The sequence below is a fragment of the Lytechinus pictus genome, chromosome 3 (assembly GCF_037042905.1).
Source record: "Lytechinus pictus isolate F3 Inbred chromosome 3, Lp3.0, whole genome shotgun sequence".
In the NCBI taxonomy this organism is placed as follows: Eukaryota; Metazoa; Echinodermata; class Echinoidea; order Temnopleuroida; family Toxopneustidae; genus Lytechinus; species Lytechinus pictus.
In genome coordinates this window covers 34,764,110-34,791,896 of record NC_087247.1, presented here as the reverse complement: position 1 = coordinate 34,791,896, position 27,787 = coordinate 34,764,110, and the positions used below count along the sequence as shown (strand labels likewise).

Below are 27,787 nucleotides of genomic sequence, written 5' to 3'. Positions count from 1 at the left end.
GCTGATTATTTTTAACCGGCGAAGTTGTTGGGAAAAGGGTAGTTAAAAGAAAAGATAAGGAAGATGATATGATTGTGCTTTGCTGGGGGATAGTCTTTCCTTACTGTTGCTATTATTATATCAGTGTATAATTTGTTTAAGCGGCGCCTTTTCTTTTCTTTATTTTTATTTTTTCAAGCAGCGCCTTTTCTTTCTTTTACTTTTCTTTTATTTTTTTGAGCGGCGCCTTCGGCGCCTTCGGCGCCGCTCAAATATTAGGGGGGGGGGCGCGCGCCCCCTGCGCCACCCCCCTGGATCCGCCACTGCCCAGTGCCCCAACCAGGAAAAACATCCGAGCTACGCCACTGAGCTTGAGCAGGACATATTTCAATTATTATATTTCTCTCTTAATTGTTAACAAAATGAATTTCTAGCCTCGAATTGCATGCAATTAAAACTCCGTTGACATGAGATTACGGCATAGATTTTGAGTGTTTCTAAAGCAAAATATATACAGTAGCCTATATAGCAAGCAAATGAGAGGTAAACTACAGGGAACTTATGTTATTGTATATCCCACTGCTTCATATCTTAAATGATGTACAATTGTTTTGGCTTACAAGATGGTCTATAACAACAATGTAAGATAGACATGATAGATGTAAAAGTTGCTTTGGGGTGGATCGTTTTATGAATTGCACAGCATAAAACCACTGTGGAATTTCATATATTTTTGTCTGTATAATAAGCCTGTTGTCATCCTTGCTCCATTGAGTTTGAAACGAATATTCATTTGGATTTTGGACAATGAAAACCAAATTGAACAAAGTGCAACTGACTTGCCGCGTTGAACACTGTGTATTCTGCAAACTTGACAACATGTGTACAATAAAATTAGATTTCAGCAGAAACCATTGCTGTATATTTGTTTTCACAGCAAGCGTGTGTGAGATATCGCTATAGATGAGAGCATGGTTGGCTTGCCCCGAATCTATATTTTATTCTAACAAAATCTGTTGACTTATCGAATCAGATCATTTCACTACATCGCGAAACGTAAACGTAAGTATCATTTATTGCTTATCCTATAATGACCTATATTTTTCGCATACACAACAATGGTAAGTAGCATAAAACGAACAAGAAAAATAGTCCTGTATAGCATAGTCATACGCAAGGCAGAATATAATAATTTGACAGAAAAGTTACATGGTTTTTTATATTACTGTTGAAAAATAAAATGATGGAGCGAGTTTTAGACGTGTCAATTTACAAAAGAGTGGTAGATTAAGGCATATTCTGAGATTATTTTATCGTGACCTTTTCCTCCCACGGTATCAAAGAGGTTTTTGGGTGTCGTAGTATAGTAATTATAGACAAGTTTAATATCTTCTTTACACCAGTCCTCTGGGGTCCGTTGCAGAAAGAGTTGCGTTTAAACGCAAGCCCCAAAATCAATTGCAAGTCCCAAATGCGCGCTGTTGATTGGTTGAAAATGAAGTTACGCATGATTTTCAGAGTTGCAATCGATTGCAACTCTTTCTGCAACGGGCCCCTGTACAGTAGTCCACAGTAGCAATCGTGGTCATCACATGAAGCTGTACAAAATTATAAGCAACTCATAGCTAAGGAAAAGCAGTTTTAATAAGAGAGTGGTTGAAGAGTTTTCCTACTTCTGTCTCGGCATCTACCTTAATTTCTTCCAACTTAGACAGGGACAAACGCCGGTCCTCCACACACCAAATTCTCCCACAAACAGTAAGATACCCCAATTCTCCTGCCAATCAAATAGTTCCAAAAGTTATAGTAAATTATATTTCTTTCCAATTCGGGCAAAGGAAGTTCATTAGTGCCCTTCCTAGAATGAGTGTTAGATGGCTAATCGTATCCATACACTGTGTCAATCAGCTAAATAAAAAAAAACATTTTGTGAAATGGGTTGGCTTTGAATGACCATCTTTTGCATACCTGTATTTAATAGGCTCGTACGACCATAACATTTATATGTGTTAAGGCCAGGAGAACATAAGAGCAAACGTCATTCATGAGGGCATCAATAGGTATAAAGATTATACCAGCAAATTACAGAATAGTCAGCATGGTCAGTAGGGAAAAATTCACTGCAAATTCTGTATTGTATCTTTAGATTGAAAATGGCAAGATTTTTAAAGATAAACCATAGCAACAAAGTATGTCAATATTTGGGCACCCCTCGTGATTTTGACAGCGACCAGCGCAGAAGTATTTGAACTAGATAGTGATCATATTTGTTAGATGGAAATGTGAAAAATGACGATATAAAAACCGAGATTCGTTGTCCCATATGAGACATGGTCATAAATCATATTTAGGAGCTAGTGTAAATTGCTCAGCGTGAGCTAAATAATATATCGCTAAATATATTGTTTCATGCAGAGCGACAATAATGCACCTGACTGGCTATCCTGGCTATTCCATTGGTCCGCCTTAAACCAGGGACGTGCTAACGTCCCTGCTTAAACTTAGCGTGATATTATTAGCATTTAGTGAGTATGGCACTATTTTGGTAAGCATAAACCCTTGCAAATTTCTGCGTAATTAAACACCGTATTTAAGGTTAATGGGAATCACGATGCATGCAGAGTTACCCACTACAGGTGCATGTATACAGCCGAAGAAATGATACTAATGCCGAATAGCCCCAACTTAGTAGATACCAGGGGCAGGTGAAGTTTCGTTTATGGGAAATAGGCCTAGAGAAACATTGCCGTTACATTTATATTTTTTGTGAGAAGCCAAAAAAAAAATGGTTCTCGCTACAACTCATAATCACATCACTGCGTACAATATTGTGGACAAAACGGAACACAATCATGTGCCCTAAATAAGCGAATGCGATTTTTCTTTATTTCACTGACTTTTGTCACTTGTTTTGACTCTATATTTATTTGGCTCTTTGTTAAAAATACACTTAATTATTGTGTTATTTAACTTTCATCAATATATTATTTCTATTTACAGGTCTCCTGTATAAATCAATATACACTAGAGACGAAAGGAGATTCAAAGCAGTTCAAAATGGTATCACGAGGCCCATAACGAGGTAGGGGCGATTTCAGACGTTATGGATACAGCGCTAACAATCACGAGTGGTGTTCAGTAACGTACCTGTGTCATTCAATCGTTAACAATCACCAGTGGTGATCAGTAATATGTCAATCACACGTTGTCGCGCCTTTGTCCATAGTACAAACGCGGTCGAGAGTCGTGACAGATCGTGAGTGTTGATCAATCTCCACTCGTACCTCATTCCCATTATCTTGCGATCCATTACGATTGGCCTTTCGTATTAATAGCTGATCGCGAAACGTTAGATTTTCGAGCCGTCCAAATTATTTCTACAATAAAAGCAATTGTCACAACTGACCCCAAGATGTGATAAGATCTGACACGATCACTACGATTACTCTACGACTGAGATCAAGGTTTCAGTCGTGGGGCGAATCGTGAAAGTGGGAACTAGGTATCATTATATTACCTAGTTACCACCGTCACGATTTGCGTGAAGATTAATTGAAACCGTGGTGTAAATCATGGAGTAATCCTGGAGATCGTGTCAGATCTTATCAGATCTAGAGGTCATTCAGTCGTGGTAATCATTTTCATTGGAGAGAAAATTTTCGGATTGCTCAAAACACTTCCCGATCAACTACGAAAGGCCGATCCTCATGGATGTACGAAAGTGGGAATGAGGTATTAAAGAGTAACTCCGGGTTGAAAGTATTTATATCTAAATAATAGAGTAACATTCACCGAGCAAAATGCACACACACAAAAATCATCATCGAAATCTGATAAGAAATAACGAACTTAATGAATTTTAAAGTTAAGCAACATTTTGTGAAAACAATTATATACACGTTGTCATGAATATTCATTAGGCGGGCTGATGGTGTCACATCCCCTTCGTTTTTCTTATGTTATTACATGAAATCATAATTGTTTCATTTTTTCATACAGAGTGCGAGTGATATGTCTCCTTTATGATATGTTGCAACAATGAATATATAATGCATTAAATCAGTTATCAATCCAACTTTTTAGTTCTTGGGGAAAAAAAATGAATAAACATAATTTCATACAATGAAATACAAAAGAACAAGTGGGGTTATGACATCATCAGTTTGCTCATTAAATATTCATGAAGACACGCATAGAACCCAGAACTGTTTCACCGAAACAATGCAAATCTTTCAAATGCCATAGCTTTGTTATTCCTTATCCGAATTCAATCAAATTGAAGTGTTTTGTCTAAATTTTCTTTATCTGTTAAAATCAAATTATTTTCAGCCTGGAGTACCCCTTTAGTTTAATGAGCATGATCTATCACCACTCATTGGTGATTGATAACGTGATCATCCGCCATTGGTGATTCGAAGGGGTGATAATATTTGTACAATTTAATTTTTTATTAAAAAAATAATGCAATAAATAAAGAAAAAGGGGGATATCCCTACGACGTAATTGATAATTCGAAATATATACATTTACATGTTTCTTTTCTTCGTAACAACATTTGGTATGATAATAATAATGATGTAAGTTTGGTTGCATTAGGGCCTAAACTTCTTCAAAGTTTCTTTTTTTCAGTACATCTTTCGTCTAAAATCTAAATATTCAATTTATATCTTTTCTCTTGGCCATTTAAATTTTCTTCATGAACAGGTACAGTTACAATATATAGTCTAATATAGTTACTTGAACTATAATCATGAATGACATGAAGGTAATTTTATCATACACCATATATGATTGCAGTGTTGAGGTGGTGAGTATATCACAAAAAACAACGTGCGTTTATATAAGAAAACATTTTTTTCTCTGCATTTCAGGAAAACCTCACACAAGCAATGCCATCTGTCTTTGATGACCACATCTCGTAACTCCAAGGCATAATCCGCCATGGCAATGGCTACAGGCAGCGATAGCGGAATGAAATGCGAAGAGACATGTTGTCACGGACATCCTGTATTAATTCATTATATCAACCAAGTGAGAAGAAGAATATGTCACGCCTGTGCGCTGAAGAAAGGTCATATTCATCTACTCGGACACAAAAAGTGGTATTGTGAGAGGCATCAGGAATCGGTAAAATCATTCTGCATCACTCATGAAGAAGGTTGCTGCAAGTCATGTGCACTTATCTTCCATCAAAGCCCATGTCAGGTCACCGATATCCATACGATCCTTGATGAGAAACAAAAGCTTTTAGATGGAAAGCTGTCCTCGAGGGAAAAGAGTTCGAAAGTCTTAAAGGATTGTCTCCATCAGGTGTCAGACAGTGTACCGGCTTTGGAGAAATCGTTCCAGAAAATTGAAGATGAAGTAATAAAACATTTTGATGAAGCCCTTGAGAAGGAAAGTGAAAGGGAGGAAGAAGCAATTAAAACCATTGAGGAGGAATACAAGGAGAAAATGAAGCTGTTGCTGCAAAAGAAGGACATTGACCTGGCACGCTGTCAAGAAGAAGCAGAAAAACAAAGAAAACCACTTCGAGAGAACAAGAAAGAAATACTCGACGAGATTTACAGATGTCAAAGAATATTAAAATCAAGAATAGAGAAACTACAACGTGATTTGGAACAGCTCCATAGAAGTAGTCACGATCTTAAGATAAAAATTAATCATGTTCTTCATGCAGAACAAGACATTGTTTTAAGGTCCGTCGAAGTGTGTGCGGAAATCGAGAGGACCCTTAAAAGGACTGTCGAAATGAAAGGACTCCTCAAGGAAAAGGAAATCATTATGAACTCCATATCTTTACTTAAGAAAAGAAGAAATGGGAGAGAGCACCATAGGTTATATTCCACACTTCAGGGATCGTGGCAGTTAGTAGATGAATTCAGAATTCCATCTTACATGAATGATTTGCGTATTCTCGGTTGTGCCTTTGAGGGAAACACTTTCTTTCAAGACATTAAAACGGGAGAAGGGTACGTATTCGATCCCACCAAGCGAGAGATGGTCAAAGTGTTACAATATGATGGGAGGGGGTTGGTGAACTATTGCACACCTATCGATGAAGATTCACTTCTCTGTGGAAGAACTCAGGGAGGATGCTTTAAGAAGACTCTCCACGGGTGCATCTGTGTGTACGACAGCAAATGGAATTTGAAGAAAGATTTCCACATTCCAAGGAATACGTCTGGATCATTCTCCTGTGTCAGTGTAGACGTTGATTGTGATGGCATGATCGTTGCGTCAGAAGCTAAGCAGTCCAACATCTACATAATCAACTCGGCTGATGGTTCTATCGTCAAAATCATTCGTATGCAGGATCGCAAATGTAAGCGGAGCCTGTGCATGTCCTCTGGTGAAATAGTCGTATCTACAAGTCAAGGAGAATTCATCATTTTAGATCGGACTGGCAACACAAAGCGAATCATACGGGACGACGAATGGCGATTAGCTGTCGACTTCTCCTTAGATCCTCTCTTAGATACAATGTATGTCGTGTACTGGGACGAGAGTCAATGTGTGTATGCAGTTGACCAAGTATCAGTTGTTGGGAAAATATCAAAGAAGATTTTAACCTTTCCTCAAGCAAGCTGGTTAGACACGACTTCCAAAGTGTGCACTTATCCTATAGTTATCACACATTCAGGAAAGCTAGTTGCATGCAATGAAGACAATATAATGACCTACAAGAGAAGAGTCTGTTTCATTGATGTTTTCATATAGGTTTCTCACCATGTGTCAATCTTAACCATTGAGCAAATGCCTTCCGCAGAAACAACACAGAGTAGAAATAAGCAGGGCTGTTAACACGGACATTTTTGTCATTAACTGAACTTGCTCTGTAAAACGTATTGACCATTCACTAGACAATTTCAACTTTTTTTATTTCTTAAATCATTGTAAATATCATCAACGATGCACTCATATTAAAGTTGTCCCAAGAAAGAGAGAAATCAGTCATTACTGATTCAATTTCATTTAATAGCAACATATAGATCTAGGATTTTTTTGATAAAGTGATCAGAGAATAAATATCGCTCTTATATACTTGAGAACTGACTGTGTTTAAAAATACAACCAGAAAACCACTAGAGTAAAATACAATTCGTTATATGAATCAGTATAGAGCGGAAAAGTACTTTTATTCAATATATTTTATGGATAGGTGCAACATGCATACAGAACATGAAAACAGAGTTATAATTCACGGTGTGCGATCACAAACACTCAATGAAATACAGTTAATCACACATAACCGTCATGTATTTTCCTCTTCGTTGTTTATGAGAAGAGGACCAAATATAAAGTCAAATGCCTATATATTACAAGACATGGAGGGAATGACACATAATTATCATAATGCTAAAGTAATGTGGTTGTTTCATATCGAATCAGTATCAATCACGTGATTATTGCGTATATGAGTGATGTCTTTCATATATTTTTTCGTTATTATTTTGGGGGATTTTTCTCAATATTATGTAAAAATTCCTATATTGACAATCTTGGCTTGTTATAAACTATCATAATTATTCTTATCATATTACAAATGAACACATAAGACTTGATCATATTATTTCTTAATGTAGGCATATTCAATAATAGCATTTGCGAAAAATGAAACACAACTTATTGTATAGATACAATCTTGAAGATATTGTTTACAATTGTGTTAACTCACACTCTAAATTACAGGGATTTAAAATAAGTCCAGATGGACTGTAGCTAGGGACCAATCGATTTCTGAATTTAGTTTTAATCCTAACGACTTAAATTTAAATCTCAAATGATTTAAATTTAAATCTTTCGAGATTTAAAAATGAATCTTAAGGATTCAAACTAAATCCGGAATTCGATTGGTCCCTAACTACAGTCCATGTGGACTTGTTTTAAATCCCTGTAATGCATATAGGGCTTATCCGAAATTTACGCAAACATATTATTCATGAACATATTACTTCCTATGCAATTGGTGTTGTAATATTATAAAGAAGTGTTCTTTTTATGATTAAATAACCATTAATCAATTCACACCAATGTAAGTTGTCCATTTTCAGTTTTGATTATTCTTAGTTTCTCAAACATATGTCTATATAGTGGATGTATCAAGAGCAGGAGTGACAGATCATAAACAGAAAGATAATCGCTTGCTGAGATGCTTATTCGATATAGATCCTCTAGAATGACAAAAAAGAAATCGTGACCGAAGGCATAGGAATCACCAGAAATGGTTTGATCTACTCCATCGAATAGAACTATAGTAAAACCCTAAACGACAAATTTTAATGTTCACTTTGCAGAGCGCAAAATGCGCACCATTTAAACACTACATCTAAACTTCAATTCTTAAAAGATCCAGTTCGGTGTTCGGTCACTATTCGCCGAATGTATCACGTTCCTTTCAAATCTGGCGGGTAAATTTATTGGAAAACTTGTGAGGAACTCCTCGAACATAACTGGAAGCGATTTATCTAGGTAAGGAGTTTTACGGGTCAGACAATTTTTGGAATTGGTTTTGTCCTCAGTTAAGACTTCTTCGGTCTCTTTCTGCAGGTTCTCTATGTATGCTAAATCTGAAATATTCAATCTCATCACATCTCCATCAATGATTTCTGTTTGACTAATCTCATCTCTATGGGCAATTGAGACATGATTGCATCATTTGCATGAGGAGCTGAAAATAACTAAAAAGGGAAGTAAACCGTATCCATATTATTTTGGTACAAAAAAATGTTACTTGTTTTTCAATTATTTAGATGGGTACACTCGCAATTTCTAAAATCTTATTATAAGATGTCGCAAACCTGGGGCATTGGATAGTAGCGACTGTAATAAATGGCGTAAACCATTGGCAAAGTACGTGTAACCAAAGTAGTAGTACTCCTCATACAGGGGTAGTATGTTAGATTCTTAATTAATTAATTAATTTCATTGTCAGTGGTAATTCATGTCCACTTTATATAGGCGTTCCGAATCCGATCATACGCTTTTGTTTGAAATTACCCCCAAATTAATTTTACAGGTTTTCTAAGTTGCGTGTAAATGAAATTTGTCTCGGACTTTGGTCAGTAGAATCAATACCGACCGTTGTATCTAGAGAGCCTTTCTTTCAGAATAGACACTTATAAATAAAGTTTTTTTTTCCCCAATTAACTAATCAGTCTGAATTCCGATTATAATTATGTCAGTGGATTCATGAGAACATGTCAAGTGTTGCATGTTTTAAGTTGAGTATCATGAGGGTCCTCCTTTCCCATGATGCAAAGAAAGTACTTATGATAATAAAGTAAAAATGATGTTACTGGTTTCCAATTAAACGCTAAAAACATCATTATCAACAGTCACTAACACTTAGTGGTTCACAGTTTTCAGACAATGTTGTAACTGTTTGTGGCGTCATCTCATCTGGTATGTTATTAACAAAATTACTCTCAACATTTGAAGATGTCGACAAGACTGATACAGGGCTGATGACGACTGTCTTTCCAGTGTTTCCTTGATTCGTTCCTGGATGTCCAGAGTAGGTCGGCGCCGAAATGTCTTCATCGTTTTCTTTCCATGCCACGGAATTTGTAACTGTTTTATCATAATTCTTCGGTTGGTGAGTACTTGGGGCTACTGATGGCGGTACCCAACGTTGTGACCCCTGAGAGCTCCCGAGGCGTCCTCGTCTAAAATATCCAGAGAGGACACTCCGCAATGGATCAGTTAGAAGACCATACACCAGAGGGTTCATTGCCACATGTAGATATAGGAACATTTGGATCATTTTTATACAGAAGTCGGGTGGTGTGTTTGGTTTAAAGGTTGCCTGTAATGTGAAGACGATGACGGGTACCCAGGAGAAGAGATAAGACGCTATTATCAGTGCAAGGGATCGTCCTAGGCGCTGTTCGCTGGGTCGGACGCTGGACATGGTGGATGAGGCGATAGAAGCAAGAGAGAAGCGTCGAGCACTGTCCCGTGATCGGCCTCCCGTTGCAGAAGCAAGACTTGATCTTCGTTGATTGACGTTTGATTTGGGTAAGTTCTGCCGAGGGGGCAAAGGCAAGAAATCTCTGTCTGTGTACAAGACAGGAGGCGCAGGTGAAGGGACACGAAGGGTACTTTGGTCATCACACACGGCTAAGGAAGCAACAGAGGCTGACAATATGTTGTTTGTGGTATGCTGAACTCGCTTGGAACTTTGGCGAACAGTTATGATAACTTTGGTGTAGCAAAATACCATGGTGATCAGTGGAATGACGGTTGTAATAATAATTAGGAATATGACGTAAGATTCCGTGTCACTAAACCTTATAAAGCATTTGTTTAACCCATCGCATGGTGTCAGACTCCCCCAACCAACCAGTGGCGGAAGAGCGCAGAGCCCAGCAAGGATCCAGGTTACCAAATACAATGCAACGGTCTGAGACTTGTAAAACTCTGCAAATTGATTCTGCGACCTTGACATGATGATTAGCCGATAAATTGCCAAAATAGGAAATATGAATTCAATGCCTATTATGGCCCAGAGCATGAAGAAGCCATGAATCTGACAGATAACGAATCCGTACGTCCAACCACCCTGTAGACAGCTCGCCACGGTCAGCGGAAGGGTAAGGCAATACATGAAATCTCCGATGACTAGATTCATGAGGTGGCTGTTTGATTTACTCCTTAGCTTGGGTTTCCTGTACAATATAAATACCACAGTGCCGTTACACATAACAGCAAGAAGACACAGAAGAATGTCTAAGATGGCAATTACGATGTCTGCGATGTCGCGAGTACTTTGCTCCCTACAGTCAAGAGGAATATGTGGGTCAGTGGTCGACATGTTCGAGATGATCATCCTTTGAAAGGATGTCAAATTTGTCAGGTATGTCATGAAGCTGAAATCAAATTTTCCTCCATTCCATCTTAGCCGTCAACAAAGTCTTACATGAATATCAGAGATATAAAAACCAGTACGAACCTTACATCCAGAGTTTGTGTGCAAACTATGTGGTGTCCTCTTCTTTATACTCCTATTCCTCTTTTTCTGAATCTGGTATTATACTTGGTAAATGTCACGGCCATGCAGTAGATGCCGTATCCTGCCAATCTAGTTGAATGGCATTAGCTCCTTTCCCGGGGATATGGAAGGCTTTTATAAATCAGCTCGGTCTCAGATTTCACTGAATCGTCAATCCTCACTTGTTATTATATACGCACTTCATATGCATGAGAAAAAATGCTTATACCCTTTTGCTGGCAGATTCGGCCGTAGCGGCATATTTTCACAACGATGACCACAGGCTGTAATGAAAATAAAAGAAAAAACAAAGCTAGTTTCATGTTGGCATCACAATGGCAATTTTACTTTTAAATCAAGAGTACGTTCGATGGAATCACGGAAATATTAAAAGGCATGCATATTATTAAATCTGAAAAAAATGTAACGATCACAAGAGGAATTGCTGCACTAACATAAAACAACAACAACAATAAAACATAAATTGAGTCTAAAAATTCGTTATAACTCTAAATTTCACGCAACCGTGATTCTGTGTATAATAAATATCGTTAAGAAAAAACGCGTAATACCCAAGTTAGGTACACATCCATACTTCCCGGTTGGTATCCGTCTCTTTGAAAATTAGGACATTACTTGGAAATTATCAACGACCTTGTCTCTCAAAACATCGACGGTTTATACAAAAATAACAAAGTCCAATGAAATTAGAGGTACACAATAAAATTTCTGCAGCGTTTCCTTTAGTACCAAAATGGTCTTAATGTAATCATCATAACACTTAGTCCTTTCTCATTTTGCATTCGATAAATAAATTCGACTATATCTTAGTTGGCGAATAGTGTTTCTTTCAATTATATTGAGGTGGAATTCCGTGGCACGCAAAATTATCAAATTAATACGGCATGTAGGCCTATCGAACAAAGTCTGACCAACTTTATAATCTACACTGAAATAAATGGATGGTACTTCACATGATAGGGGGCGACTGACTCCTAATTTTCAAGTGATTAAAATAAAAAAGGATATATAAAAACGGAAACACGTAACAAGAAAGAAAGGGTGAAAAGCTATAGCTCGTTCATTTGACGACAAAACACTAATTGTTTACTGAGAAGGAATCACATTGGATCATCTTGCCCCCTATCCCCGTCTACTACGTTTAATACTCTAAATGAGAAGTTTGCCATATACTAACGAATGGGTTCGAACGTGTCACCCGATGTTATTCACTTTCTGTTCGCAGAATTTAAAGAAAGGGTGAAATTTATTTTGAAACTATTTTGTATTTCGTAAATGAAAATACTGACGAACGTTGGTCCTAGTTTGGTGATGATTTCGGTGAAATAATACTTCAGTATCATATACCATAGACATATCCCATCATTAATGTACATTAATAGCGTGTTTTAGTTCAACTACGCGGAATCAATCCTAGCACACAGTAAATGCGTTGAAAATACAAGTCAAATCACAATGAAAACATAGGGTCTTTGTCAAAAATTGGTGAACCCGGACAGCTGATCGTCCTAAGATTCGGAGCTGATGAAGAAACTGCAAATATGTCGTTTGTCAAGAGTTACAGACGACACTGCAGTTTTGATTCACCGATTTTCGACTTCTTTGTCATGAAGTGTTTTTGACAAAAGTTCTCAAAGATTTAGAAAGCGTATGCGTAATGTTGCGTCCGGTCCTACAGAATCTTAAAGCTTGAGATGTTTTAAGCAAAATCCAAAATCTAGACCAATCACCTGACTGTTTCAAAACATCATCATTACGAATATTCCATAATTGATTTGCGCAATTTTTCAGCTCGCTCGCTCCACTCACTCACATTACATAAATCGTCCCATTGACATCTTGAAACAGATTTACTGGAGAATGGTGGCATTGCGAAATAAAATTAAAATTAATTTTGGTATCAATTACTGTAGCACTTTCGATTTTCATCTGTAAACAAAGGGCCTTTTCACACCTGAAATCTTGAATCATCATTGTAATGATGATTGCAATTCGTCTTAAGAATCATCGGACCTTTCACACGCTCACTCGAAAACTGATTTGAATTCTAATTCCTGAGCGAAGTCGGTATGTGTCCATGGTGACTTGTCAATAAAGCACTACATCGCAAATACAAACTACGATGAGTGCATGACAATTGTATTATCTACGGAAGTGGTTGAAAGGTCAAGTTACTCCGCCCCCAAATGATGTTTTGAAGTTCAAGCCTTTCACACCCAAAATTCGTACCGTAATTTGAGTGAAACTTAACTGGAATTCACCTCCGGAGTAGAATTTGAATACGTGATTGTGATTACCGTTCGTGATTCTTATCATGTTCTAGTTTGGTTTCACGAGTGCGAAAAATTTGTCATTGGCTTTATTTTTTACTGGAATCATCATTCAAATAACTATTTTTTTTAATCATGTGAAACGGCGGTAAAACGTTCGAAATTGTATTGCAAACCCTTATTTGTTCCTTCGCAACATAAGTTATGATAACTATGAATGTCGTAAAAAGTAGCCGAAATTTTGTCATTATAGTGGGCATTTTAGCTTCATGATCAGTAACAATGTTGCATCTTGGGTAATGAATCGTGAACTAAATGAGTGGTACAAGACAGGTTCAGATTTTTGAAATATTCTGAAAACAGTTTCATCGTATTAAGATATTCATATGAAAGTGTGATTGAAACAAAAAATGAGACCATGCAGGGAAGAATAATTTTCATTCCAATTCATTACAACGAATCTCATTGATTATGTCGGGAAATTGGAATTCTGATATTCTAAATCCCTACAGCGATTGGAACTTGATATCAATTTTTGTCCTCGACGGAGGCTACTGCACGCTTTATATGAAATATATATTGTACATTATGCTTGGTGCAAAATTTAACCTTGTATTGTATGTCGATAAAGAAGGCACAGGGAGAAAAGTTATCACGTGTGAGTGTGATAGAGAGAGAAAACATAAAACCACACACACGTACAGTATTGCAAGAAAATCGTTTATGACATCTTCCAATCGTAAAATTAATCTAAGCGAAAAGTAATATTTGCTATTTTCAAGAATGATCATTAGCACTCTGAACTTTATAGCGTGGCAAACAATCAGATAATCGCTTATGCAGAGAAAAGTGTCTGTGATACCCCTACGAACAAAAAGAAACAGTTATTTGTTTGCGAGGGAGAGGGGCGAGAAAATGCACTATTTTCTAATGATGAAAATTGGCGTTATGGAGCATTTTAAAACTTATTTTGATACATTGTTTTTTTTATAGAAGGGGATTACGACAAATTCAAGAAGGGGTAATCTATAAGCCTATAGTAGTGTATGAATCGTGTTTAGTGACGGGGTAAAGCTATGAACAATATTTTGGAGCATTCTTAAGCAAGTCGGTGGATTTCAATTATTTTATTTGAGTAGGCCCATTGCTAGTTTTGTATATCCGGAGGGCAGTACTGCCACGGGGGTTGTTGTTGTTTGTTGGATTTTAATGGCGACCAGTCATATTTGACTATTACCGCCAACTCGTTAGGCCTACTATTATTTTCTTTCTTTTCTTTGACGTGTCCTTTAAAATCGTTCCTCTCCTTGTTTGTTTTTTGTTTTTCCTAATTATTATTCTTATTATTATAAAGACTATCGTATCTTACAGGTTACCGCATGCCACAGGGGTAACTTTGATTATGCCTTATATATAGCAACAGTTCATGTAATTTACAGTGTAAAAAATAATGAAGTGCACATTGTGGAAATTTTTGCCTTGTGTGCTTTTATGTCAAACGACAAAGGCTTTATTATTGTACAGTCTAATAACATGCAGGGAAGCTAATTCTTAAATTAAGAGAGCGATCACGATATTTTAGAGCATTTCATGGCTTGAAAAAGACTTGAATGCAATGATCATGGCAGCATTTACTTACTACATGCCTTTTCTAAATCCCCTGGATCTCTGCCCCTTGTACTCTAGCTACCTAGGCCACGGGGGGGGGGGGGGTTACTATCCGGCGCCATCTCCTGTACTGGAATATTGCCTTTTATGAAGATCCAAACTATTTTTTTATGAAACATAACATACCTAGTAGAACATGGAATAATGTACAATCAGATCAATGTTAATATAACTGCATGTTTGTCATAATCCTATATATTTAATCACCTTCAATATCAAACGAGCATCATGGGAACAATAATCCATTAAGACTTATTTTCATTTCAACTTCTTCTTGTTTTTGTTCACAACGACGATTATTTTCACAATCTTCTCTTTCCTTCCCGTCCTTTGTCCCTCCAGCACTTCGATCGTTTCCCTTGAAAAAAAAAATTAAGCGAATAGCCTCGCAAATCGACGTCCTTGTTTTCCCCCCTCGAATCATTTTCTGCAAGTAATCAGCGTTAGAACGTTAACCTGCGGGTGACAAATGAAGAAAAGAAACTCTGACCATTCATGTCCTTCAATCTACTTATTAATTTAAACGAAATAATTGACAGGAAGTGAATGGTATTACTGTCGACTCCATTTCCTGTTTACTGGTAAGGATATCCCAGAAAATTTCTAGTAACTTTCTCGTAACTTTCAGATAAAATTACCATCGATTACAAATTAATATTTCAAGAGAAAATAATGCTGCCTCACAATCAAACTGGATTTTTTTCTTAAATTCAAAACGAATTTGTCAACTATATTTCTATTCTAAATGAGAGTTCAATGGAGGATGTATTTTTACTAATATATCATTATTTTGTTAGAGCTGATTGTATTAGATCTTTTAGATATAACATATTTCATATTTCTTACTTGTTACTTAAGAATTGACTTCAAATCGATATTACAAATTAATTTCTTAAAGTAAACATGTTTGAGAGAACTTAATCAAAATGAATGAAAAACATTAATCAAACCTATCACTATGAAATTTTAAAATTGGGATTTTAGCTCATCATTCTTATGACTCTCGCAAGGCTCATCGATATCACTTGGAGGAGAATCCAGATAAAAAAGATGAGATGATGGCTTAAAACACATACCATCCAAGAAAGGCATTTCAAGCATTTCATAGAAGCAGGGGAACGGGAATCTTTAAAATAATCTCCCTCAAAATGTCTGTCACTCAAAAAAGTTGGTCGTTATATTTAGATTTTCTTTTGACAGGAATGAAAAGGGCTATTATTTCCATATGGAGAAAACTGCTAAAACTGAAGAAACAAATACAAATTATTACTTCGCAATTCATCAATCATAAAAGGTAGATTACGATGCCAGTTTGGGGCTGAAAGAGGCGTGTCTCTTGTACCCCACCCCCTCCCTCCCTATAAGAAAAATGTCTCTTTTCATTCCATGATGCTCTCGTGCAGGGTCGTGATGCCAACACAGCAGTGACATCGATAGGCAAGAACTGTCAATTTTAATTTGGCTACCTACCACAATGCATTCATAAATAACATTCTATATATATACGTAGGTGTTGATAAGCGGAAGGAATATGTTCTTGAAAGGGCTAGACGAAAGATAGTGTTTTTATAATGATAAATGATAAGGTAAAAAAAAGATAACTTCTTTCATTTGGATACCAACAAAGCAATGCATGTTCAATATAGACTATAGCTATATAGACTCGAGATTAACATTTATTTTAGAAAGAAAATGGGGAAGGAGGAGAGGGATGATGGACAGGGTAGATGAAGAAAGAAATGAAAGGATAGAACAAGAGAGAGGGGTATATCGGATAGAAAGATGAAAAGCGGGACAGTGAGAGGAATAGAGGAGATATGAAGGGAGGGTAGAGAGAGGGAGAGCGAGAGAAAGGTGGGGGTCGGCCTCCAACAAGACATCTAGGACTACAAACACAACTATATAAACTACACAAAAGATGTATATTGATGAACTGTGTAACGTCTTGTTGGACAAACAGGTGTCGATCTTTCGAGAATCGATTTTGATCTCCAGACGTGTCTCATGGATGATATCGATCGATCATGGAAACTTGCTGCAACACGTTAACCATGACCCCCAATGGTGGCAACAAACAAATCAATTGATGCCAACTTGGTTGATGATATAATTCAGTTCTAACGCGTGAGCCAGACTCTCATAGATAATAACCTAATAAACAATAGGAGAAGAACACACTGAATTGCGAGCCGATAGGCAGACTGTATTTGTCTCGTCATGATTAAGTCAAAAACCATTTTTGCATCGCAGAAATTACGATTGAAGATACAGGAAATAATATCAAGCCGGCAAAAATCGATTGCAATGGTGAACCCAGAAAGCGGAACTATTGCATCTAACAATATTCTGTCATCGAAACTTTTAAATTGATTTTCCCTGGCTTTAATTTCAATCAGTGCATAGGATTTGGATACACGTTTCATTCTATTCAAATTCAGAGAATAGAATTCAAAGCAATTGTCTCTATTTCATTAACCCAATCATCATCCACTTTTGGTGTTTATGACAATCAATTTCCAACTAAAAACCAACAGTTTACCTCAAAATAAGAAAGAGGGCTAGGTGTAGAAGATATTATGGCAGAAGATTAATAAACAAGATTCATTTCATTTTGCAAAGTTCCTATCTCACGTTTAGTCTCTAATGAAACTTAAAATAACTCAAGAGAAACACAGAAAACGTATTTTCATGCGATTAAGAAGAAAAGCGAAAGCAAGACGACCTTTCCTTCATGATTTAAACTTTTTATCTCACCTGAGAATGACAGAATGATACGTTCATATCTTAAGTAGATTACAGCTTCTTTGACAAAGCTCACTTGACTTTTATAAAGTTCATTCATCAAAGTCTGCTTTTCCATAATTAACTACAGCGTCATTCTTAATCATGGTAATTACAAGATTTTGTGTCATCTTGTAAAAAGAATCATTGGATTGATTTCATCTACATCGATATCCGATATAGTAAGCTTTCATTGCATAACAGACAATAAAGTAATAAAAACAGGAGTGTTATCAGCAGAGTGCCTGCCGAAATGTGGCAGCCCGAAACGGAAATCGTAAAAATTAAAACATTTAAAAAAAGAATAGGTAGAATGTTTTAAACAAACAATTAGATAATTTCGATAATGATAGCGATGATGGTGATTTAAAATACCAACAAGAATTATACAAGCTTTCTTGAAATCGTCCAATGTATACACTGGTGACCTTTTTTAAATTCGTGACAGTGTATCAGCAAGAGGATGAACCTGTTATGTTTTACATACATAGTTCATCTAAATAAGAACGAACGGGCATAATGCTAAAAAGGACAGAGACTCCAATTACCTTACTTAACTGGCACAAGATTTCAGAGAATGATCATAATAATTCTCAATTTGGAAGACGGTACTCCCTAATTCTCTCGAACGCGGAAGTCCCACTTTCGAATGTTCATCGAATTGATTATTTTCTTATAGCTTGAGTTCCATGCGTAGGAGAGACTGGCTAATGAGGGTAACAAGAGACACAGGGGTAGGAAAGCAGTTGGAGTAAAAATTAAGAAGGTGATGTTAGCAAGAAGAGGAAGAGAAAAGGAGAGTGAAATGTCTGAGGATAGATAGATGGATGGATGGATGGATGGATGGATAGTTAGATAGATAGAGAGAGAGAGAGAGAGAGAGAGAGAGAGGGGAGAGAGGGGGGGGAGTCAGTGATTACTATTTTCTTTATTCTTATTTGTGTATGAAACATCAGCGCTGCAGCGTCGTCTGTATGTCTGTTATTCCTTTAAAGGTACAATTCAATGACAGTTAAAAGATAAAGAGTATCTTCTCTGATTTGATTTCTCTTTTATATTTCCTTCTTCTTCTTCTCTTTATCCAATTCATAATATAATATTATTCGCAATGTTGTTTTTGTACTTCGACGTTGTATTTTTAAAATCTAGTTATTTACTTCTTACTCTTCAATTTGGCAAACTGAATCCAGCTTTCTTTGGCAATAACTTTATTCAAGGACGTTCCACGGCATTTGCATCCGATAATATTGAGTTTAATAGAACCTGAAGACAAGTTGTCATATCGCTCCAGCAATCTTTAAATCAAATATCAAACTAGGAGTACATCGACTGTTAACATCACACTCAGCGCATTAAACAAAAAGCAAAGTTACATCGTCAAGCTCGTTTCTCTTTATTTTAGAAATGACAATTATGAAGAGGGTAAGTACAGTTAAGATGAGAAAGCGAAGGAAGAGAAAACAGGAGAAAGAGGGAGGTGAGAGAAAGATGAGAGAGGGAGGGGAAGAGAAGTGCGATAATAGAAAAGGGACACAGAGATAAATAGATATAGAGATAGATAGATAGATAGATAGATAGATAGATAGATAGATAGATAGATAGATAGATAGATAGATAGATAGATAGATAGATAGATAGATAGATAAACAGACATAGGCGGAGAGGGAGGGAAAGGGAGAAAGGGAGAGATAGAAAGAAAGAGAGAATGGGAGGGAGGGAGAGAGAGGGAGACGGAACAGAAAGGATACAGAAACGGAAAGATGGATTGACATCACAAGAAGTAGTTTTTGACGAGGGAATTAAAATTGATTGAAAGGACTCGGAAATTGATTTCATTGAAAGCAGTTCTGTTTGACGAGTCAGATCCGTGAAGCAATGCCCGTTCAGGTATATATGGTGGTATAATATAGCATCATATGCCTCAACGTTATAGATGGGGTCAGGAATCAATATCACACTACACTTAGGACGGCTAACCTTGACAGAAGCAAATGGAGAAACTAATGATGATGATAATAATGTTGGTGATGGCGACAGAACGACAATTTGGAGAGATGGTGCGTTGACCTGTTCTCACGAAAGGGTATGTTTTGGAACATCAAGATCCAGCCGTGAATTCGAACATGTTTACACAAGAAAATATATTGAGATGCTTATTCAGCTCTTAGCATGACGAAGTTCCTGATTATCGAACATGGTGCCCCCGTGGTTAAGCGTCCGTCTCATGAACGGGAGGTCGTGTGTTCAATCGCCGGCCGAGTCATACCAAAGACTTATCAAACGGGACCTTGTGTCTTTTTGATAGGCGCTCAGCATTCAGATTGGAGAAGGGAAATAATAACATATTATGTTATGCAGGGCCGCTGGTAGAGCAGTTTCCTAACTGAAGTGACTACCCTGGGAAAATAAAATTTTATTATTATTATTAATGGCAACAAGACACCAGTGGCGTATCCGATGGGCCAATGACCATGTACACTGGGCGCCACTTTAACAGGAGCAAAACATGGGGTGATTAAGGGAAAAATTAAAAAGAGGCAGATTTGGACAGTCTTTGAAAGAAATTTGTCAAACTCATCTGCATTTGCATTATCAAACTGGATCCCCTTGATAATAAAAAAATGCTTCTTCATTCCTGCTATCTCTGTCCTTGTGGGCGCGTCGTGGTCTAGTGGTTCTGCATGACTCTTGCCTTTCAAACAGATGGTCGTGGGTTCAAATCCTATAGCCATGGCGTATGTTCCATCAGCAAGAAATTTATCTACACTATGCTGCACTCGACCCAGGTGAGGTGAATGGGCAAGAGTTAATTCATTGAATGCACTGAGCGCCGGTGATGGTAGCTCGAGCTTAAGCTGGGGGTAATAATAGCAGTACTTTGTATCCTCAGGCAAAAGCGCTATATCAGCTATTATTATTATTCTTATTCTTATTATTATTACTATTATTATTATTATCATTATTATTATTATTATTATCCCTCGGGGCGGGTAACGTAGATTATCTTAACGGTATAACAAATGGAATTCGCATGAGAATTAGATGAGGAATCTTTCCTTTAATTATTTATTTTTTGGGTGTTGTTTCATAAAGCTGCTCGTAAATTTACGCACAGCTTGACAAATTATTATGGCAAGCAGAATGTGTTTCTTAAACCTTTAGCTGAAACTGTATTAATCAACTTTTTTCTCGTTTAAATGTATTTCCATGGCAAACCGGCAAAGTCTATTATTGCCGGATTATGAATATTTTTTTGCATACTTTGTTAATATGTCAAGAAAATATATGTCATGAACATATTTGGCTTTTCATATTCCGTTAATTTGTAGTCATGCGTAACTTCATGAACATCTTTGCAAAACTCCCTGATCAATCATGCTTTATGTAAAATTACCTGTTCATGTCCGTTTTATGAATGGCATTATCTCTTTTTTGAAAAACATGATTTATGGACAGTTATTTTAATGAAAATTTTAGAATTAGCATAACTATAGTTATGACAACCGCATTGTCGTTGTCTGTAATGAAAGCAAGCGGTATATCAATCATGCATTGTTATGCAGACTGTAATCAATGAAATATGATGGGTATCATCAACACCTATATCAGAGGCAAATATATACAATACCTTATCGCATCAAATGAAAAAAACATTTATCTTCAGTGCCCATTAGTTCGTAAAAATTACATGTTCAAATATTTTCAACAAAAATATCTTGAATTCAGTGGAACATTGGATGACAAAGAAACCAAGAGATAAAATATTACAAAAAGTATCACGTGAGTGAAATGGATGGGTACAATGTTATGTTTATGTTAAGGGTGTCTGCGGTATCTTTGCTACAGACAATTTTATCAAAAAGTATAGATTTGACATTCGCATTTTGAAAATATTACCTGTACCCTAATGAATTATTCGAATTACCAGATTAATTTCAATTCTTCATTGGATACAATTTCTGTTTTTAATTCTCTGCTTTACTATTCTCCTCTTAAAATTTATCACAAATATATTGAAAACGAATTCTCGAATCTTTAGAAATTAGCCAACTTGTGTTTAAAAAAAAGAATTTTTTACACTTCTTTGTGTCGCCAATTAATCTAATAATGAGTAATTTATCTTTCTGTTTCTTTCAAAGTAATTGTATGCTTTTAGGTCCCTGTATCCCGGGCCTGTATCAAAACTGGGTCAAACCACAAAATAGTCCTACGGTCACTGTATAGGCGGCGGGAGCGGGGGGACGGGGGGTCCTCTCCCCCCTAAATTTGAGGTGGGGGGGGGGGGGCTTTTTGGCTTCCGCCGCCAATAACTGTATGGTTACTGTCCCGAACGGAATTATTTCAGAAAACTCTCGGTCTAATAATAACAAGAGTGATAAATGAATAGCACTCATTCTAACAAACTCAGAAATTAAAAGACAGATTTTAATGCACGGTAATTATGATCTAGTTTATGTTTTGATAACAGTAACTCTTCTACATGGAAAGTGGCATTATCGAAATTGGAGAAGTCCTGAATCCTGATGAGAAGTAAAAGCATATCGTTTACATTACCTCCTTTGCGGAAGCATTAAAAGGACTGTAGCACTTGGCCTTTCTGCATGATCATACAAATAACATGTCAGGGACAACTGGAGGCTACCGTATGAGCGATGCTGATCTCCGCGGGACCTTTCGCAAGATCATTAAAATGGTGGGCAGCTTAATGGCCTGTCCGCATGAATTTGTTTCACTCATTCGTTGTTTGATTAGTTAAAAGGGAAAAGAGGGCCATGAACGGCCATGGCGCCATCCCATGGGAGAGGTGAACCAAGAGCTGATTGGGATGGAAAAGTAGAAGGAAGCACTTCTATCTACTAAGAATCAAACCAGAGAGCGGGGAGAATGGCGAACAGAAATTTAAATTCACTAGCGACGTATAGATGAATCCAACCTCAGAGTACTGTGACTGTGGGGGGGGGGGGGACACAACAAGTACTTTCAATAGGTTATGCAATTAGCCACATACGTTGTTATGTCGGTGCATACATTTTTTGTAAGGTATATGCAGCCCCCAGTTAGAAATCTCTTTATAATACAGATCTACCCCAAATTTGGAGAATATGCATAGGCTTATGACACTGGATTGAAAACATCTGAGAATGCAAATATTAGGGAGCTTCGTATTATTTTGGAAGGTATACCAAGTAAAGGAAATTTAATGTCGGTCAATATGATTTTTACGGCCTAAGGCAGATAGTATGTTCAAGTTCGATAAAGAAATGAGTGGATATATATTGAAATAGGGTCTAAAATCATGCAAGGTATTTTGATAGAGCGAGCAAAACGTTTTCTCATTAGGGTATAGCATCAAACAACCCGGACCTGTCTTTTTATAACTGTATTTCTCTCTTCCATTTTCTGTTTATTCCTTCTCGAAGTGATAAGGATAGATTCCTGTTGAAAATATCCTACTCTCAAACCAAAGCAACTCTTAGAGACTGTATGTGCATTTAGCTACGCAGCTCCGAAACTGTGGAACAAACTCCCCCTTAGAATTAGAATAGCCCAGTCTGTACCTGCTTTCAAAACTTTATTGAAGACACATCTGTGTAGGGAAGCGCTTAAGTAGATCATTCTTTTTAGTAAGTAGGAGTAACCAAAGCGCAGTAGAGTTATATAGTGGCCGCGCTATACAAATTTATCATATTATTATTATTGTTTAACGTGGGATCGAAAGAAGACACAAATATTCATCAACCACTCGGAGGGATTATGTTGTCTTTAAACATGCATGGCTGCTAGAACCCGCGAGAACATTATACATGATGAATGATTCAAAATGGGAAAACTGATCATGGGCAAAAGTCGACTGACTTTCTTCAACCAGAAAATGAACAAATCACGGAGATAGACTTTATCTCCATGATCAAATCTTCACTCCAGGAAATATAAGACGCTCACCATCACCTCAATGATTGCATCTTTAATCATTCGCTCGGGCTCATTAGTACTCAATAAGCTGACACTCCTGAATCCACTAATGGACCTCCATTTATCTTAAATGAATGAAACGAAAGCATATACGAGATGTTATGACAATGCTAAAAGCAAAGAAGGCATGGCATCAAACGTTCAACTAATCATCAAGTTTCTTTTTTTTTCTTTTACATCAGGATGCATGACTTGGTAAGGCAAACTCAAGTAAAGGAGAGAGAGAGAGAGCAAGAGAGAATTTCTCTGATTTATTAAAAAAAATCTGTATATTATTCGAATGGTTCAGTTCTTTCAAACGAAATAGTGGGCATATCTGCTTTGGCTGAACAATTAAAAATGAAAATAGGTCATCACAAAAACAAATTGATAAAGAATTATTGATCTATATAGCACACACCATCTGTTTAACATCAATGAAACAATAGCTGCCTTTCGCCGTGTCTAAGTTACCAATTTCACGTTTTAAATCTTTATTGCGTTTATGTGCAAAGGACTCGGTTAGGATATTAAAAGAAAAATCATACAGTTCATGAATATTTTACGCATTTATGAATGACAAAAGGCAGTGGCGTGTCTTCAAACATGGAACTTAACGGCTTCTGGAAGGCTAAATTATAACTCATGAAATGGCAGATCGTGAAGGATGTGTTCTTTTTTCTCTCCTAGGGAGAGTGAGAAAATGATAAAGGCGAGGCGGGAAACTGAAGGCTAAACGAAAGACAAAAAAGGAAAAAGTATGAACGAGAGAAAATACGGAGAAAATACGTGAAAGGGGGCCTCACGTTTTTGTGCTCCGTGAAGAAAACTGCGTTACAGCTGGAAATACAAATTATAGCATCGAAATTAAAGCCAGGAAAGAAATGGTACACCGCAAATTAATCCAGTCTAGCGACTTTCACCACATTGGAGTATAATAATGGCAATTTCTTACTCGATTTCGATTCAGTGTGAAACGAAAATTGATCAAATGTTCAATATGGAAATAAAATGCTGACCACTTATTTCTGTTAAAAAAATGTATTGTTACTGATTTCATTATAATAAAAGTTTATAATATAAATTCATGGCATAATGCCATTTGTATAATAAGGGCTTTGCAAATTACTTACTAAAAATTCGAGAACGGCATAACATACCCTACTTCCATATGCAACAATATTCTTGTAACTATTGCCCTTGGATAATTTTTGTTCTCCATGTGGTATCACAACAAACAATTCCGTTCCCCCGACGTAATCCACTATACCCTGGCGACAATAATAGCCTGAAAACCCCGCCATCAAGTAGATCATTAATGCGAAATAACGTGTGTGGACGATACACTAATGATTCTTGTAAAAGCATTGATAACCATGAATAACAAACCTCATTAAAATTAATCGCCTAAATTGCAGCGCTATTCTGTAATGAGGCGTCAGTTAAAATCTTTGAAACTAGGAAGCGTTAAGACGTACCTACTTTTTCACAAGGAGAAATAACGCCAACACGAGAGCATTAGCTTGTTCGATTAAAACAGTTTGACTCTGGAATAAGATCAACTGAAGCAAACGTTTTACTGATGTCCAAAGTTGGTCTACAATTGGAACAAGTGGAACGCCTCTATGGCCGTCTCACTAGCCTTACGGAAATCAATTTAGCAGCTGTGCTGACTTTTAATGTAAGATCTATGTAAGATCACTAAGATTAATATTTTTTCAAAAAGAAAGAGAAAAAACAAACATTAATGTCATAATAAAATCCTAAGTTTGTTCACCTTGACTAAGAAAAATATATTTCATTTCATTGAAACTCTCCTGGAGAGTGTCCCAGTAACATTCGTCGACTGATAATTTTCCTTTGTTTTTTTATTGAATGAGAAGCACAGGTGCGTGCATAAATCATAACTGGATAAAACATCCGAAAATACTTTTCATGAAACGCTCCGCTAGTCGGAAAAAGTAATAATTTCACGATTACTTGATACGATGATAGCTTCTACAGCACAATGACAACTGTAAAGCTGTCTAAAATGAGATAAATATTCAATAAGTCGGGATGTGATCCTTAGCATGAAGTGAGCAATTTCCGATCTCGCAATCCAAATTGCAATTTAATGCCATTCGAACGAAATAGCTTGAGGTCTGTTGCACATTGCATTGATAACGCTCATGATATGAATTCGTCTCTGATTTGCCCAAGAATGAATTTTTGCTGAAGTGTCCAGGATAATGAAACTAAAATTGGCGATTTGAGTCTAAATACCAGCATGGTGTGAAGCACTGTGAAGTCAATTACAAGAGTTTTCTCTCTCTGCTTGCATAATTTGCCCCAATCACTAATAAGCATGTCCGCACATGGGAGGGTGCATTGTTGGGGTGTGTGTGTGGGTTACATGACATTTGCTCCGGCGACAATTGCTCCGCTCTAAATTCCAAACACTTATAACTGAATGACCATCTTTAACCTTGGGATTAACAATAATTATACCCTACCCTAAACCTAAACTTAAACCTAACGTAAAACCCTATTGCAACCCTTACCCTAGCCCTATATCTTAGACAAAATTAAGCCCGGAGCAATTGTCGCAGGAGCAAATGTCGTGTCACCTGTGTATGAGGGTGTGGGTCAGTGCATGAGTGTAGAAGGGGTGGGATGTCCCTTTGTCTGTAATCTCAGTAATCGCTCTTTTTCTTCCAAACTCCATTTCTTTCGTCACTGTTAGCCTATTTCATTTGCACATAAAACCGCATAATTCATCATTTTTGCATCATACTTGTCATATACATCTAAAACCAACTGCATGCATATTTCTGAAGAATATAAATTCAGCTAATTTTGCTTTAAAAAAAAGGATAAATGACTTTTTTTGTGTACTGAAATTCCACTTCTTGTTTTATTATTGTTGTCAACCGAACCTCATGAAGTGGACTGGAATATACAAAAATAAGCCAAACACGACAGATATTAAATCCTTATCAAAAAGTTCAGTACACCTAAAATAACTCCAATCCACACGTGATAAAAAAAATCTACCCAGCGTAGTCATCAAAATAAGGCAGCGTAAAAATACTCCAAAGTGTATACATCTTGTTGCTTGATCTTTATCACTACACAAACACCGTCACTTAGACCTTAGTTACGAAACCCAAAAATAAAAAATAAAAAGTAATCTATAAGACTATTTTGTCATGACATATAGGTCTATAAAAGTTGGAGACAACTGTCGAAAATACAAAGGGATACACATATTATAATTTTATGCCACAGAAATAAGCTAATGTGAGTATTATACTAATTTGTATTGGCACTATCATAATTACTGCAATAATAATAATAAGACTGGATCATTTTAAAGAAAGTAAGAGAGCTGACGGGCTACATTACTATAAAAAAAAAACATTCACATCCCCAACAAACACAAACGCACACAAGCCCCCCCCCCCCACACACATAAAGTAATTGTTCAATATTTAGGTCTGCCATTAAAAATGTAAGAAAAACAGTAGAAATGTTTTTAAAAAATAATAATAACATATAATCGGAAATATAGGACATACTCACAGCGACAGTAGGTTAACATCTAACAAAGATAGAAAGAAAACGCAAGTTAAGTTGAGACAGCAAACGATAAATATAGAGTGCTCTTTCATCAAACAGCTTCCATCGACTGAATAAACCGCTTTTCCAGCACCACTCTCGCTGTTTGTGGGATACATGCGCGAGAAGTAAGCTCTGTTGAAAAAAAAATCGAATCGAATTAAGAGAGAGTGGAAAGAAGATGGAATGAAAGAGAGGGGGTAACAGTGCATATATCAACGGATGATGAACTCAATCAAACGATCCTAACTAGTCTCTCAAAATAAACTCGTTCTGTGCCCTGAAATATCTACATAAGATTGGTAACTCTTATAATATGGTTTGACAAAGATAGTCACCATGGTAACAATTATATAATGCGGTAATAAATGCAGAGGGAACAATTCCCATATGGAGTGTTTAAAAAGCTATCGTTCGATTTTGAAAATGCAATATATAATATGCATCCGCGCTGCTGAACGAAGTCGTATGGTTGTCGTATTCCACCTTTTTAAGGAGATTGTACGACTAGCATGATACGATC

At 36.7% G+C, this 27,787-nt stretch overlaps 2 protein-coding genes across 2 annotated transcripts; one reads left to right on the top strand and one right to left on the bottom strand.

Moving 5' to 3' along the window:
- The first annotated feature begins 875 nt into the window (after positions 1 to 875).
- LOC135153585 (uncharacterized) lies at positions 876 to 8,011 on the top strand. Its single transcript, XM_064096898.1, has 3 exons — positions 876 to 1,041; positions 2,980 to 3,061; positions 4,851 to 8,011. Exon 3 carries the CDS (start codon positions 4,921 to 4,923, stop codon positions 6,697 to 6,699), a length of 1,779 nt encoding a protein of 592 aa, XP_063952968.1. The 5' UTR covers positions 876 to 1,041; positions 2,980 to 3,061; positions 4,851 to 4,920; the 3' UTR covers positions 6,700 to 8,011.
- Positions 6,939 to 27,401, bottom strand: LOC135153586 (long-wave-sensitive opsin 1-like). The gene is made up of 2 exons (XM_064096899.1): positions 27,229 to 27,401; positions 6,939 to 11,256 (listed from the first exon to the last, which is right to left on the bottom strand). The coding sequence occupies exon 2, from the start codon at positions 10,844 to 10,846 to the stop codon at positions 9,311 to 9,313; it is 1,536 nt and encodes a 511-aa protein (XP_063952969.1). The 5' UTR covers positions 10,847 to 11,256; positions 27,229 to 27,401; the 3' UTR covers positions 6,939 to 9,310.
- Positions 27,402 to 27,787: the final 386 nt, after the last annotated feature.

Bases quoted from the DNA above. Each gene is read 5' to 3' on its own strand.
- LOC135153586 (XM_064096899.1), bottom strand. From the start codon at position 10,846: ATGACATACCTGACAAATTTGACATCCTTTCAAAGGATGATCATCTCG.
- LOC135153585 (XM_064096898.1), top strand. From the start codon at position 4,921: ATGGCAATGGCTACAGGCAGCGATAGCGGAATGAAATGCGAAGAGACA.